The sequence below is a fragment of the Mastigoproctus giganteus genome, chromosome 2, assembly GCF_048544385.1.
Source record: "Mastigoproctus giganteus isolate SK-2022 chromosome 2, ASM4854438v1, whole genome shotgun sequence".
Classification (NCBI taxonomy): domain Eukaryota; kingdom Metazoa; phylum Arthropoda; class Arachnida; order Uropygi; family Thelyphonidae; genus Mastigoproctus; species Mastigoproctus giganteus.
The window spans coordinates 246,526,627-246,544,185 of NC_143576.1; the positions used below are offsets into that span (position 1 = coordinate 246,526,627).

At 36.3% G+C, this 17,559-nt stretch overlaps 1 protein-coding gene across 2 annotated transcripts in view; it reads left to right on the forward strand.

The window, feature by feature from the left end:
* Positions 1–17,559, forward strand: part of LOC150090344 (TBC1 domain family member 25-like) — a 58,180-nt gene that overhangs the window by 19,170 nt on the left and 21,451 nt on the right. Inside the window, exon 2 of one of the 2 annotated variants that reach the window (XM_090369079.1) lies at positions 14,605–14,714. In XM_090369079.1, the coding sequence (XP_090225205.1) occupies positions 14,605–14,714 (110 nt within the window). Of the gene's footprint in view, positions 1–14,604; positions 14,715–17,559 lie in introns of those variants that run through there. The other variant, XM_090369080.1, reaches the window with a different exon arrangement.

The following is a 17,559-nucleotide window of genomic DNA, read 5'->3' on the forward strand; positions in this document are numbered from 1 at the left end:
GGGAAGAGAGAGAGAGACGGACAGATAGGCAGACATGAGACGTGAAATCATCATCGTCAGCCATTTTCAATCCACTTCAGGATGAAGGCCTCTCCAGCAACTTTCCAGTTCCTTCTGTTTTGTGTAATGGCCATCCATTTACCGCCTACGAACTCTTGAATTTCATTTGTCCGACTCCGTTGTTGTCTTCCAGGTTTTCTTTTAGCTCCTCTTGGGTACCATTCGGTTATTTTCTTAGTCCATCTGTCATCATGTCTTCGAGCTATGTGTCCTGCTCAAGTCAATGTCCTTTACTTGAGTTTGCTGCCTAATCCATGTGTTTCTCTTCTTATCCAACAGTCTGATTCCTAATATAATTCATTCCATTCGTCGCTGTATGTAGTTTTCCGCTTCTCTTCCATTCTTTTGGTGAGTTCCCAAGTTTCACTTCCATAAGTCATGGTGGAGAGTATACACTGGCTCATTATTTTACGTTTCAGACAAATTGGAACATTGCTCCACAGTATGTGACTATATTTCCTGAATGCTATCCATCCAAAATTTATTCGGATGGATAACACTGGAGACGTGAAATACCCGGTTGAAACAAAAAAAGCCACACATCAAACCTTCCACTTCAGTTTAGCTCAGAGTTGACAAGTCAGTCCAGACCCGAGTTTTAATTTTGTGATAAAAATAACTGTAAATCTCGAAAAAGACCACTGATAAACAATAGGTGAAAGCGAAATGTTGGTAGAAAGAAAAAAAAAGACAGACACGAGACGTGAAACAAGCCACTACAAACTCACAGCCATAAATTATCCCAGTTGACACGTCTACTCAGACTTCAATTTCGATCCTTGGGATTTCAGGCAGGTTTCGTGAGGACCTAAACAACCCAGTTTCCACATACATCCACAATATATGAGATGCAAGATAGTGCAGTAAATGAAGTAGAAGTAGTTAGGTCTAGGGCGAAAGCCCCAAGCTATGAACTCTATAAAAATAATTTATATATACAATGTACAATTCTTTTTATATCTTTCATAGCTGAAACTTTCGCCGTAGACTTATGTAAATTTATATTATATACAGACATTGTATGTTATAAACACATACGTATTACTTATATTATAAATGCAAACTTTTATATTTCATTATGTAATAATGATTCTTCTGCAGTTATGATATAAACATATTGGTTAAATCGTCCGTAGCCTAGTGGTCAGGCGCGCGTGTGCATAGGTACACGTGCCTTGAGTGACCGGGGTTCAAGCCCGTGGCTGCTGAATACGGTGCGGTTTCTTGTATTCTGTGTATCTTGTAAACTCCTCTGATCGTTTGGTCGTCCCGGAGTATAAACAGAAAATTTATTTATTTAATATCCGCGAATTTTTTTTTTATTTTCTGGTGGAAATAGGTCAAATAGAATATTGAATACTTCTTACAAGTGAACTTTCAACATCATGTCGAAATCTCCTACTCTCTTGAAATTTTGTATATAGGTAGATACTGTAAAGAGAAGATAATAAGCAAAATATAGTTGGCGATACAAACTAAAACATAAAAATATTTTCCAAAAGTATATTCCACTTCCCACCAGATATAATTTAAAGCCTTGATTACGGATGGATTTCTTTTAATTAAAGAATATTGAATATAAGTATAGTACTAACTAACTCCTAACACATAAATATCTTTCAATAAAATTAAACATTTTCAAAATATTTCGTTACAAATTAGAAATAATGAATGACAGAGGCCAAAATTAAGGTTCCAAATATAAAATTTCAGTGTTTTTACTCAATAAATTCCCATCCCAATGACGACATACTTTTTTTTATTATTTTCATCCCTCATTTATATCGCTTTGTTCAATTTTTACAAGAAGAAAAAAGGAATAATTAAGGGGAAAAATGCCAATGTCTGGTTTGATTACGTATATCCGAAGTAATAAAGACATACGAAACTCTTTTAACTATTACATTACTGGTTCATATGTTATCTTTCTGCTTATATCATCCTGATTTGCAATGTCCGTTGGTGATTTGCTCAAACACTTCAATTATTAATTTTGTATCTAAAGAGTAACTCATTAAATTCTGGTTATTTATAAATTCGATTCCTGGTGAAGTCATTTCGAACGATATATTTTTTGTTTCTTTATTTTATTTTATATTTATTTGTTTAATTGCTTTGTTTTGTTGACCTTCCTCTGGACAAGAGGTGTTTTTTTTTTTTTTTTGCGCATCAGCTATTTAGACAATATTGCCCCGTGAATTTCCTGTTTTGCTGAACGAGAAACCATGCAACCCCCACCTGAAACCGACTAACTTAGCCACGCTGTGAAAAAAAAGCCCATACAAAATTCCTTGTTTCATTGACGAGATTCGAAATCGAGCCTTTTTCCACCCGGTGTGGGATGGAAAAGGTGCTACTGCGATGGCTGACCTCGTGGTAGCACAGTTGGTAGGATCGCCGTTCTCCCCCACACCGGGTGGAAACGATCTGAGTTCGAGTCCCGTCGATGATGTGAGGAATTTTTAAGGGCTTTTTTCTCAATGTGGTTGAGTTAGTCTGTCTCAGGGTAGCATGATTTTTTTCTCCCGGAAACTCGGGGTTTTTGTCCAGCGAACAGAAAATCGACCACAGAACACGAAAAATTTACAGACAATATACACGGAGCAATATACTGTATATGGTCTTAGTCGCTGATGCTTCTAAAACCTTACTACAACAACAACCTTCTACAGCGATGGCTTTGGACAACAGGGTTGCATAATTTTGTAAATAAATGTTATTACAGTTGCCATTGCATAATAGTGAATTCGCAATTGCACCAATAACAAAAAATAAATGAAAAATTGCCAGCTTCAAAACCTTTTAATGTTCGCGGGTCAGTTGCAGCAGATTAAACGACTCAGCGCTTTCTTCAGGGAATAAAAAGATACACCAAATCAGATGCCAAACTGAAACTAGGTAGTTATTGCTATAAACTGTATTAAAATGAGAAAAAAAATATATGCACGCTTAAAAGCCTCTTTATCGCTACATTTTATCCAAGAGTAGAAAATGATTTTATCTGTTTCTGATAGCACGCTTAAACTACCTATTATAAGCCATTTCGTCTAGGAAGTCTAGACAATCAACCGAACACAGATACACTTATCAGCTTGCACAGTATTTTTTATCGGACTGATTGCTGTTGGCAGGCTGTATGATGAAACTCCTTCTGAATATCTGCGATTCTGGAAAGAAATGCAATATCTACGAACAGATGTCCACTCATTGCATCCAAATCATATGTTGACTACCAAACTTTAGTGGTCAACATGTGATCACAAATGAGCGCTGAGATACCAGTAAAATGCAGTGCAACTGAGCACTGATAAGACAATTTCAAAAAGAATACGATAACAGAGTGGCGTTATGTTGTTTTGAATTAGTGCAAAGGTAACTCAGGTCATGAGGAACCTTTACATCACGTCTGTATTTTTTTTTTTTCTTTCTGCAAATTGGTTTATCTCGGTGAAAAGTTGAATTTCTAATGAAAAGGTGTGTAGTTGGTGTTTTTTCAATGGTTTGCACGTTGTGTGTTCCAATGTGTACGACATTACAAATACTAGATTTAGAACTGTTTACTGAATGCAAGGTATGTGGGTCATAACAATGAAATTCTTAACCATAACCATTCGCGTTACCATATAGCTGTACCATAGTGGTAACAACTTTATTTTAAAAATACAGTAACTAAAATTGGAAACGAGACGTTAACCAGGCTTGCCGCATTACGCCAAAAGACAGCGATCTTAGCCATAGCGCTACTCGCGTGAGCCAAATATTAGCTATTATATTAGGGTCACCAAGAAAGCTGCTTTCAACTACCCATGTGTTTTGTGTCTGTAAATTGCATGTGTTCTCTGGTCGATTTCCCTGTGATAGTTTTAATAATATTTTATTAAGAACTTTTAATCAAGCTACATATTTTTTTATTTTTTTTATTTATGTTTATATTATAGCCTTTGGTGGCCCCTAGACATTTGTCCAAAAGTGTTAAGTTTGTGTAATGTGTAAGTGTGAGTTTATTAGCATTAGCATTGGCAGAGGCATATGATGCAAGAAAGCAAACTTATGCAGAATCAGCCAAAAAAAAAAAAAAAAAACTTCCACTTCACCTTTCCGTTCAAAATACCTGTCCAGCTGAGCCTTAAATTTATTTAGGCTATCAACTTCCACAACAAGGGATGGAAGTCTGTTCCACCAACCAACTACCCGCTGGCTAAAGGCAAATTTCCACACATCTATCCTACATCTGTATTTTCTCAATTTGAATTTATGCCCTCTCAGGTAATTATTCTGAACAAAAGGAAGAATCCCATTGGCATTGAGCATGCTCAAACCATTCAAGGCTTTATACACCTCTATCAGATCACCTCGCCGGTGCCTAGTTCCAGACACTGTAATTTGCAAAACATAAGCCTTTCTTCGTAAGAGCAACCCTTTGTTCCATTCACTAATCTTGTTGCCCTTCTCTGTACTCGTTCCAACAGCTCTACATCCTTCTTGAAATGAGGCCTCCAGACCTGTATACAGTACTCAAGGTGTGGCCTGACCATTGCCTTATACAAGGGAATAATCACTTCCTTATCCCTGCTAGAAAAATTCCCTGCCAACCTTTGTATCATCTGCAAACTCGGACATTAAGCTTGATATACCATCATCAATATCATTTATAAATACAGAAAACAATAATGGACCCAACACTGAACCCTGAGGGACTCCACTAATAACATTAGTCCACGATGAGCAGTGTCCATTGATTACTGCTCTGTCTTCTCTCCCTCAACCATCCCTTTATCCATAGCAGCAATTTGCCTCCAATGCCACACTGCTCCAATTTGTGCAGCAGTCTTCCATGTGCAACAGTATCAAAAGCCTTTCTAAGATCCAAATATATAATATCAAAGTCATTCCCTGCATCCAGTTCTTTTGTGACCATATCATAGTATCCAAACAAATTTTCCAGACAAGACCTCCCTTTAACAAACCCATGCTGTGTCTTAACTACTACCGCAGTCTTGTCTAGATGATCCTGCAATGTTCCTTTAATCAGTGACACCATTATTATCCCCGGAACAGAAGTTAAACTCACAGGTCTATAATTGCTTGTGTCAGCTTTTGATCCTCCTTTGTGAATTGGGGTCACATTTGCACATCTCCAGTCTATGGGTACCCTCCCTGAGTCCAGGGAAGCTCTCCTAATTATGGCTAAGGGTTTGCTTACTTCCTTTGCTGCTTCCTTTAATATAACTGGATAGATCCCATCCACCCCAGGTGCCTTTCTTGTGTTTATCTTCAACAATTTCTCCTCCACTTTACTCTCAGTTATTACAAGATTATCTAGCTTACTGCCAGAGTTGAATACACCTCTGGCATTCCCCTTGCTGAATAACTCCTCATGTGTGAATGTCGATGCAAAATATTCATTTAGTTTGTTAGCTACCTGAGCAGGATCATCAACAGTTGAACCATCGATATCAAGTGGACCAATCTGATTCATCCCCTTCCTTCTAGAGTTTACATAAGTAAAGAACTCTTTGCTGTTTTTCTTTGCATCCTTTGCCAAAGATTTCTCGTAATCTGCCTTCGCCTGCCTAACCTCCTTTGTAACTTGGTTAAAGACCAGCTTATATCTATCATAGGTTTCTGTTATATACAGGGCAATCAAGTTACATAGATGAAAGATAATGAATTTGCAAAAAGATCGCGTCACATAAAAAATCTTTTTTATGACGAACGAATAAAAACTTGAACTGCTTCGTGGGCTCATTTTTCCTTGGCAACGAACTTCGAAGGTTCTTCGTAAGATGGCGCCTCCATCAATGAATTGTTTTGAAATAGTTATCAATGAATGATAACTTACCCCAGGGGCTCACATCTAGTGAGTATGTGCTTGGCACATCCAGGGTACTAAGCTGGATATCATCATTCTTCTTTTTCTTAGTGATTCCCTTCTCTCTCTCTCTCCCGGGTAATTCAGAAATTTTTATTTTTTTTTGGATGTGCAGCATAAGCCTCAGGCTTTCTTGCATCATATGACTAATAATAATAATAATAACGATTCCTAACAGTTATCGATGAACGATAACTATTTCTAACAGCCTGCCTTGCTGGACGAAAAACTCCAGTTTTTCTGTGGGAAAACCTTGCTATCTATGCCTGAGAACACCTAACTCAGCCACGAGTGAAAAAAGCCCATAAAAGTTCCTCGTGTCATCGACGGGATTCGAACCTTGTCCAACCGGTGTGGGGATGGTGACGATACCACTGTGCTGTTCGCACAGACTGAGCCACAAATTATGTGCATAAGTGTCTTCACAGACCGATTTACATGTTGTGGGGAGTGAAAAACCTGGGATACCCACGGGAAAACTATTTCCTCTGCCTGAGGTCGGCTAACTACAGCCCCCGTTGAAAAGGTCCTTCCTTGATAATTCGTTCCGAATTTAAGCCCAGACCTCACCAAACGAATAACAAGTGGAAAAATCACTACACTGTAATTGGTTTTATCTGTTTTTCTGAAGAACTCTCTATTCAGTCGTGCTTTTCTGGAAGGCTCATTGAGTATGGTTTTTCTGGAATGCTCATTGAGTATTGTTTTTTTGGTGGTCTATTTTTGGGTCTCTTTTTTTGTAGAGAACCCGCTAAGTTATGGAGGGCTCAACGTATCTCAGTGTGCACTAATAAGAAAGTCTACCACAGTGCATAATTATTGTTTTGTCTTTGAATTGCATCAATTAAAAGGGTTCACAGCTTTTAACAATTAGTCAAAATGAAAATACTCATATATAACATACTGTTAAAGACACCAAAACTTGCAAATGTTTAAAAGTTTAGGTCTTATTATGCATAAATTTAACACAGGGTTGGTAATCCTGGGCGTCACTTTATTATGTCTGTAAATTGCATGGTGTTTGTACATCAGGTTTACCTATTTTTCTGGATGTAAAACACAAAATTGAGGGTGTAAAATCCCTTGCAGGTACCACAAAGATTATTATTGCTGTTCTTCTACACTGTATGAAAAAGCCTAGGATTGAGCCCTACTAGGGAATAACTTTTACGGGCTTTTACACTTGATGGCTGTGTTGGTCATTCTCGGCGTGGTTACTTCATTTTTCCCCTAGAAATTAAATCCAGTTCTTTATTAGGCAAAACAGAATACACAATTTTCAGACATACTGCACTAATCCCTCAAACAAACTGAGTTAAAAAAAACTGTCAAACTTGTCTACGTCTTGTAGCAGCAGCATTCCTTGATTCTTGTTAACCTTATATCATCATTGAAATTTGACATGAAAGTTGCCCTTCCCGACCTGAATTACATCGAACACATCTGAGACACCCTAAGAAAATGCATTGTAGCTCATACAAACTGTCCAGGGCAATCAGCTGGAAACAGCACTTATGAAAAGCGAGATTGATTCCACATGAACTCATCAATACCTTGATTTGTCGATGTGCCTCAGATGCAAAACATGCCTGGTAGTTGCTGAGGATTATAAACAATATTAAAGTCATTGTCCATGCACATGCCATCCAGCACAGTGTAAAAAAAAATGTGTGCCTCAAAGCTTACAGTAATTTTCTTCTGATGCATCACATTCAAATAAAGCTGCAAATACTGTTTACTGTGAAATTGCTTTGAACTTTTGTGACATATACTGATGGGAACTTAGCTTCCACTGCATTCTGAGGTACGTATATCATTACATTTACTCATATTGGTTGCATATTCTGTGATCTACTAATTCTCTGATTAGTGCATATTGCATATGCCCCACACCGGGTGGAAAAGGGCATATGCCTAAGCCCATACTCACTGGTATGGGCATGGCACACCCAGGGGCCTGAGGTGGATATCATCATGCTTCTCTTTCTTGGTGATTCCCTTCTACTTCTGACTCTTGTTTTCTCTTGCGGAGGTAACTCAATTTTTTTGTGGCTGGTACAGCAAAAGCCTCAGGCTTCCTTGCACCATATGGCTAATTATAATAATAATTGTTCAGCATTTTTTAATAATATGCAGATATTTCATGCACCCTTTTTTGCTGATACTTAAAAGTGGCCCAAGGCTAAAACAGAAAAGCATCTTGACTATATCACTTTAAAAGTATGAAATAGTGGTCAAAATCTAGTATTATATTTTAAATATTTCTGTTTTTCTTGTACGTATTTCCTGAAAATTACAATCTACAGAAGTTCAAATCCAATGTCAATAAATATCTTCTTTCGTCTTCTCAACCTCCAACCCAAGCACGGTACTAAGTACTATAGGTTCTAATACCTCTCGTGTTTGGGGTTCACATAAAAAAAAAAAGAAAATGAAGCCCATTCCTTTATTAACTCCTTTAGGTCGGGTAGGGCAACTTTATTATAGGCCAAATGAATCTGATGAGTATAATGAACAATTGTGCAGAGAAATAGAATGGGCCAGTAAATCAGAGTGTCTTATAATGGGGAATTTTAATTTCCCAGAGATTGACTGGAATTTGTGGGTTGGTCACTCACACACTAGCAAGGCTTTTGTGGATTTATTGGATGATTGTTTTCTACATCAGCATGTTCGGGAGGCAACTAGAGGGAGTAATACTCTTGATCTGATTATCAGTAGTGATTCTTCATACATCAAGAATCTGCAGATAAAGGAACCACTAGGTGGCAGTGATCACAGTGTGCTGAAGTGGGATTTACTCAAAGAGGTAACTACCATCAAGGGTAAAGGGAAAGGTTTTTGCTTTTGTAAAGGGGACTACGGTGGTCTGAAACAGTATTTAAATTCTATACCGTGGGACCAACTGATGATGTTACCAACAGCAAATTCAAAATGGGAAGCATTCAAAGAACTTATCTTGGAAGCTACTAGGCTTTTCATACCAACAAAGAAATATTGTTCAAGTTTTAGGCCTAAATGGATGTCAGATGAACTAATTAGACATGTGACAGAGAAGAAAAATGCATGGGATACATATAAATTAACTTTAATGCCCTGTGCATTTAATTTTCCAAATACATTACCACCACTCCCTTTTGGCATCTCTCATAAAGTGGATATAACTTCTCAACTGTGATGGCTTGTTGTATTACCTGGGTACTTGTCCGCCCACTGATGATGAAGCAGCACAGCTTCGAAACGATCATCTGGGTGGTGGTACCGCTGAAAATAAATAACAGTAGTCTTCTCTACTAGAGAAGCGTTATTTATTTGAAGTAATGCAATAGTAGCTATCTCGTTGTGAAGGAAACCACATTATGAGATACAATTAAAACGATGTCCTCTACGCTACATACTTAGTTCAAAAATATGGGCTAACTATGGTGTATTTACACTGATACTATATAGTTAAATATAAATTAACATGTGACACAGAAGACTATAATAGATATAAGCTGGTCCGTAACCAAGTTACAAAGGAGGTTGGCAGGCAAAGGCAGATTACAAGAAATATTTGGCAAAGGATGCAAAGAGTTCTTTACTTATGTAAACTCGAGAAGGAAGGGGATGAATCAGATTGGTCCACTTGATATCGATGGTTCAACTGTTGATGATCCTGCTCAGGTATCTGACAAACTAAATGAGTATTTTACATCTACATTCACACATGAGGAGTTATTCAGGGAGGGGAATGCCAAAAGTGCATTCAACTCTGGCAGTAAGTTGGATAATCTTGTAATAACTGAGAGTAAAGTGGAGGAGAAATTGTTGAAGAAAGGCACCTGGGGTGGATGGAATCTATCCAGTTGTAGCAAACCCTTAGCCATAATTATGAGAGCTTCCCTGGACTCAGGGGAGGTACCCCATGGACTGGAGATGTGCAAATGTGACCCCAATCCACAAAGGAGGATCAAAGGGAGACACAGGTAATTACAGACCTGTTAGTTTAACTTCTGTTTCAGGGAAATTAATGGAGGCACTGGTTAAAGAAGCATTGCAGGATCATCTAGACAAGACTTCAATTATAGGTCAGACAGAGCATGGGTTTGTTAAGGAGAAATCTTATCTGACTAATTTGATTGGATACTATGATGTAGTCACAAAGGAACTGGATGCAAACAATAACTTTGATATCATATATTTGGATCTTAGAAAGACCTTTGATACTGTTGCACATGGAAGACTGCTGCAAAAATTGGAGCAGTGTGGCATTGGAGGCAAATTGCTGCTATGGAGAAAGGGATGGTTGAGTGGGAGAAGACAGACAGTGGTAATCAATGGACACTGCTCATCATGGACTAATGTTATTAGTGGAGTCCTCAGGGTTCAGTGTTGGGTCCATTGTTGTTTTCTGTATTTATAAATGATATTGATGATGTTATATCAGGCTTAATGTTCAAGTTTGCAGACAATACGAAGGTTGGCAGGGTTATTAATGACACTAATGACAGTACACTGCTGCAACAGCATCTAGAAAAGTTGATCCGATGGGCTGAGAGATGGCAAATGAAGTTTAACATTGACAAATGTAAAGTACTACATATGGGAAGCAGTAATCCCAGAGTAACATATCAACTCTGTGGTACCATACTGACAGTGGTAGAGAATGAAAAGGACCTGGGTAATTGTGCAGGCAGATATATGAAGTTTTCTGAGCAGTGCAGATGGTCTGCAAGAGTAGCTCATAGTGTCTTGTCAGTGATATTTTTCTAGCATGAATAAGGAGGTGATTATCCCCTTTTATAAGGCAGTCATCAGGCCACACCTTGAGTACTGTATACAGGTCTCGAGGCCTCATTTTAAGAAGGATGAAGAGCTGTTGGAATGAGTACTGAGAAGGGCAACAAGATTAGTGAACAGAACAAAGGGTTGCTCTTACGAAGAAAGGCTTAAATTTTGCAAATTACAGTGTCTGGAGACTAGGCACCTGCGAGGTGATCTGATTGAGTTGTATAAATCTTGAATGGTTTGAACATGCTCAATGCTAAAGGGATTCTTCCTCTTGCTCAAAATAATCACCTGAGAGGGCATAAATTCAAATTGAGGAAAGACGGTTGTAGGATAGATGTGCGGAAGTTTGCCTTTAGCCAGCGGGTGGTTGATTGCTGGAACAACCTTCCATCTTTCGTTGTAGAAGTTGATAGCTTAAATAAATTCAAGGCAGAACTTGATAAACATTTGGAACCAGGGGATGGGTGAAATAAGGGGTTTTTTTTGGCTGATGCCATATAAGCTTGCTTTCTTGCATCATGTGCCCTTGCTAATGCTAACTGTAATTTCCTGAGATTTACCATAAATCTCAGGAAGTGTTATATACCAAAGTGTTATATAAATTATCCATAATTTGCTCCTTAACTGGAATATTTTTAATAGGAGAAAGTTTACTAATAATAAAATCAAGTTTTATATTGTTGGTGTACAGGGCCATGTGAATTAAACTGATTATTTATGTAGAATACTCACTGAGGCAGCTAATGCCACAAAACATCAGTATATTGTATGCATAAATTGGATGCTTTTATCAGTCTGCCCTACTCGCTTGTTATTGTCATTACTGTAGTAGGGTTTTTGGAGCATTAGCAGTTAACACCATTTTGCTCCCTGTATGTTGTCTCTAAATTGTGTGTGTTCTAAGGTCAATTTTCTGTTTGCTGGATGAATAATCTGTGTTTCCGGGAGAAAAAAACATGCTACCCTCACTTGAGATCGACTGTCTCAGCCAGATTATGAAAAAGACCCATAAAAGTTCCTCACATCATCGATGGACTCGAATTCTCGCACATAACATGATGCTTATGATTGCTGACCCTTCACACAGTGCAGAAAAAAATCTTTGTTTTTTTCAAATTCAGTCAAGATGGGGAATATTTAATGACTGAATTTTTACACAATGTGGGCAAATCATTTGGTCTCTGAATGGGTTTGTATTGTTTTCTTTCCATAAACTGAGGTTTTTCATCACACCCACCACCATAGAATACAGTCAGTTTACCAACATAATACACAAATGTCTCATAACCATAGTTTCTTTTGGTGTAAAAACAAATGGAAATAATGATTTCAGTTTTGAAGATGAAAAACAAGATTCAGGGTGAGTACACCAGTGCCAGATTTTTTTTAAAATATAAACTTTAGGAATTGACTTGGAATGTCGACTTGCTCTACTCTGTTTGAGAATGCATGTATGTATGTGTGTGTGTGTGTGTGTGTGTGTGTTAAGCGGCAAAGCAACTAAGGCTGTGATGCATCAGTATATTGTATCAGTATATTGTGCTTATTTTGATTTGCCTATTTGCTAGACTTAAAATCACAGTTTCCAGGAAAAAAAAACGACCATAAAAAGTTCCTCACCATCAACAAAATTCAAACCCAGGCCTTTTCAATCATATGTAGTAATATAGTTGCTATATTTTTCCTACTGCCTTCAAGCATTCTTATTTCTGTGCATGTCTTGATGTATGCATCAGGACATATACATGTACCTGAAATTTAGCATTTTCAAAAGAAAATTTGAAAAATTTTCTCCAGGAGCCTCTGTTGTTATATGCATCTGTGGACATTTTATTTAGAATCTGTAAATGTATATCTTGTCTATGGCTCACAAATTTATCACTGTGCCTCTAACCCTGGCCATTTCCATTGAGTATAAATTGAAAAGGGTGGCAATTTGCACTCATTGGAAATGTCCACAAACTATAATCACCGCCATCCACAAGAGTAGTTTGGAAACTTAAAAAAAATATCTTAAGTCTTATTTCTGTACAAGATCTGGTGTATGCATGTATATGTACTGGTAATTTATTTTATTATTTTATTTCTTTTTTCTTTTCTATTCATTTTGTATTTTTGATCTTCTGGGAAAGGAAATTAGCATTAGTAAGGGCATATGATGCAAGAAAGCAAGCTTATGCAGCATCACCCAATTAAAAAAAAAAAAAAAAAAACTGCTCCCATTTCACCCCTCCCCATTCGTTCCAAATACCTGTCCAGCTCAGCCTTAAATTTATTTAGGCTATAAACTTCCACAACAAAGGATGGAAGTCTGTTCCACCAACCAACTACCCGCTGGCTAAAGGCATCTGTCTTTCCTCAATTTGAATTTATGCCCTCTCAGGTGATTATTCTGAGCAAGAGGAACAATCCCATCAGCATTGAGCATGCTCAAACCATTCAAGGATTTATACACCTCAATCAGATCACCTCGCAGGTGCCTAGTCTTCAGACACTGTAATTTGCAAAATTTAAGCCTTTCTTTGTAAGAGCAACCCTTTGTTCCATTCACTAATCTTGTTGCCCTTCTCTGTACTCAAGGTGTGACCTGACCATTGCCTTGTAACACAGGATAATCACCTCCTTGTTGCTGCTAGCAAAATTCCTATATATCATTGACAAGGCTCCATAACCTGCCCTGGCAGCCCATCTGCACTGCTCAGCAAACTTCATATCTGACTGCACAATTACCCCCAAGTCTTTTTCACTCTCTGCCTCCCTGAATGTAGTATCACCCAGTTGGTACGTTTCGCTTGGGTTATTGCTACCCATATGCAGTACTTTGCATTTGTCATGAATGACTATATAACCACACAAATATTTAGCTCTCATATCTTAGTTATTCTCAAATTTACAAAAAAACATTATAGTAAAAAGATATAAGTTTATTTATGACAGTTATTTTTGTTTTGTGAGAATTTTTGATATATAGACTGCTTTGGTTATAGTGCACTGGTTCACATGGCACATGGTTTATCATGTATTAACTTCATCTCTCAGAGTGTCATACCCTGAGAGATGAAGTTTGCAGGGTGTCATACCCTGAGAGATGAAAGGGTCAAATCTGGAATTTCTTCAGAAAGTTTGAAAATAACAACAGGATGTGATATTTTTTTACACAAAATATATTTTCTTTTGTCCCTGGGATGTAATGTATACCTTTCACCAACACTTATAGGTTTAACAGAATTTTGCATTTAGTGTGCATTATAAAGATTGTGATCTTCAAATCAGACCTCCCTCCTCCCACACACACACACACAACAGGTAATTTTTACTAAAAGCACTAATACCAGTATCAGCATTAGATAAATACCCTTTCCAGAATTGTTTTCTATAAGCAGCAATAATTCCTTCATGTTTTACCAAAATACAGTTGTGCTACAAAAACTTGATGGAAGTATTGCTTAATAGAATGTCTGAGCACATGTTTGCCTAAGAAGTTATACAATTTTTACAAAAATTATAATTAAATATACCTGATTTTTTGCATTTCATAAAATCTTTATGGTACTAATTTTTTATGTAATTTTTTCATGACATTAGGCCTTACACACATGAAAAGTGCAAGGCCTAATGTCATATTTTCACACTTTTTTTTATTGTTTTTGTTTCTGATTGCATATTTTCTTCCATAAAGCATGAAAGCATGCTTTATTTTCCATTATGCCCTTGCTAGGTTTTGCTTAGCAATTTGATACCATTAGCTTTATTACTGCTTTTTTCTGAATGTTTATAGCATTTTTATTAATTTAAGGAAATATTAAATATATATCTTGCATTTTAGTTATATGTTTGGTCTTCATTTGATTATTGTATAATTTGACTACAAGTTATTATATATATTTTTCTCTCTGTAGGTGCACGGACATGCTAGCTCCTCTTACACTAAAAAATTGAGTTTAGACCCTGGGCACACCAATTTTTCAAGGCTTCGAAGCCTCTTGTGTCGAGCATTTAACATCCAAGAGTAAGTATAGTGATTAAATTCATTTTAAGTCATTTATTTGCACAATATTCCAGAAGCAGCACAGAACCAGGATCTGGAATAGGAATCTGCCGATATTTACCATTCCATTTTCTCTGTTCTAAATTCCCTGTATATCATATATTCTATTTTGATGTGATTGTCTACATTTTATTCCCTCCCATCCCACTAAATTCATCTAGTGTTGTGAAAGTGGATAGTTTGAATTGATAAAAGGAGGATCAAAGATGGGCAAATGAAGTGGGTATTTTTTTTTAATGGTTGATGCTGCATGATCTTGAATCCTTGCAACATTTAGCCACTGTTAATATTAAAAGTAACACCTGATCCACTAAATAGTAGCAGTCTGGCCATAAATCTCTAGTTGTTGTCGGCAGACTCAAGGCCAGTGGCACATTATACCTTCATGGGGCCCAAGGCAAAATGGAATTTGGAGGCCCCATCTAAAGAAAAAGCCAATAAAGAACATTTTAAATTTCATTTTATTGTGACAACAAAACAAACAAATTATATGACATAAGAATATAAAATTTCATCAAAATAGATAAAACCATTTTTGAAAAAAAAACATAATTTTCAAATTAATCTTCAAGTAAAATTCATTGACCTTAGCAATTAGAAAGTTGAGTTTCTGATAAAAAAAAAAAGAAAAAAAATCACTTAAAAATATTAGTATTAACTCATTTTAAAAATGAGTTTTTTGAAACAGTGATTTTGGGGGCCCCCCCTGATTGGGGCCCAAGGCATGTCTTTTTTGCCTATAGGATAATGTGTCACTGCTCAAGGCTTGCACTCATTCAATTTCCAGATACTCTTTTAGTTGAATTTAAACACATAAATTTATAAAAACATTTTTCATTCTCACAGAAAGCACCCTAGTGTCTTGGAGCTTTGTGGCTGAGACCATTATATTTAGATAACTTAGGTTTTGATTTAGGCTATTCTTAAGTCCTTTTGTTATGAATTTGTTTAGACAGAGCCGGCCCGAGGGGGGTGCGAACGGTGCGAGCGCACAAGGCCCCGCGTTTCTGAAGGCCCCGCGCCGCTGACTGATTTTGCAGAATAAAAATGGCTTCATTTTTTTTTTTTTTTTGTTTTAATACTGTCGCAAAATCTAGCGACATCGCCATAAAATGGCCATATTTTTAATATACATAAGAAATAAAATGTCAATAATCATACTATTTATTAACATTATCTGAAAGCTCGCCAAAAACTCTCCAAAGAACACGGAAAAATATATTTTATTTCAAATATATTTAAAATATCTCTCCTTTCAAGTCACTCAGACGTACGATTATATGTTGCCAGCGTTTGCATAGTTATCGTACTCTAAAGGCTATATATACCACCGACTAGGTTTTCTCGGCCCTTTTTCGCTTTCTACCTTCGAGAGATCGAGTGAATTCGAAATTATTCAAAAAGTCGACTTAAATTTTCTTCTGAGAAAATTTTAAGTTAATAATACTGGTTTGACCAAAGCACTTATCCTGCAAAGGAATTCCAAAGCACAGTATATGCCCTTCGGAAGTCATAATTTGAATTTAGTTCTTGGAGACATTTCAAAATTATCTTTTCTTGCAAATTCATTTTTTGGGACTTTACAAAGCATATATAATATTTTTGCAAGTTCTGTGATACGCTGGGATATATTAAAAGAGCATGTCAAACATCTTACTCCAAAACCACTGTCAGCAACGAGGTGGGAACGTCGCCTCGAAAGTGTGAAAAGTGTGAGATACCAAGTACCACAATTTTCTCTAGCTTTGAAATACCTTTATGAACATACCAGTGACATGAAAACGAAATCCAATCAATCGAAAATAAACTTACTTCATTTGAATTTTTATTAAGTTTGGTCATTTGGTATGACATACTGAATGAAGTAAATATTGTGAGCAAGATATTTCAAAATTCAAATATAGATACTGCAAATTCACATTTAAAAGGCCTTTTAATTTTTTTTTGAACAGTATCGTGAATCGGGATTCAAATCTTCTTTAATAACTGCAAAGGAAATAGCTGAAGAATTACAAGTGACATCTGAATTTAAGAATCAAAGAACTGGACGAAAAACAAAGCAATTTTGTTATGAAGGAACCGATCAGCCTATTTAATCAGGCGAAGAATATTTCAGAATTCAATATTTTCTAGTCATAATCGATAGTGCGATTATTTCTTTTAAGAAAAGATTCGAAATTTATCACGAACATGAGACGTCATATGTTTTTTTATATAATTCGGATAATATTCAAAAACTGACTGAAAACGATCTTAAATGTTGCAAAGACTTAAATGCTACCTTGCAAGACGATATTGATTGCATTGATTTATTTAATGAAATCAAAATTTGTCGTCGGGTTTTTCCTTCCAGGAACACAATATTACAATATTTACTGAAAAATAATTTATTTGAATTGTATCCAAATTTTGTTACTGTTCTGAAAATTATATTAACCTTACCAATTACCGTCGCATCTGCAGAAAGATCTTTCTCAAGATTGAAAATAATAAAAAATTACTTGAGATCTAGCATTAGTCATGAACGATTTACCTCCTTAGCCATTTTATCTATCGAATCCGAAATAGCCAAAAAACTAAATTATGATGATATTATCAACGAATTTGCTATAAAACATGTAAGAAAATGAAACAAAAATCACATATTGTGACCTTATTCGATTAAGTCGCATACCAAATTGTATTTTATAAGTATATGAAGCAATTATTTTTCTTATTTGATTTATTAAAGATTTTTTTGTGATTGAAATGTTAAGTTTATTAAAATAATTTAATTATTTATCATTTTCATGTAATCCTTACTAAA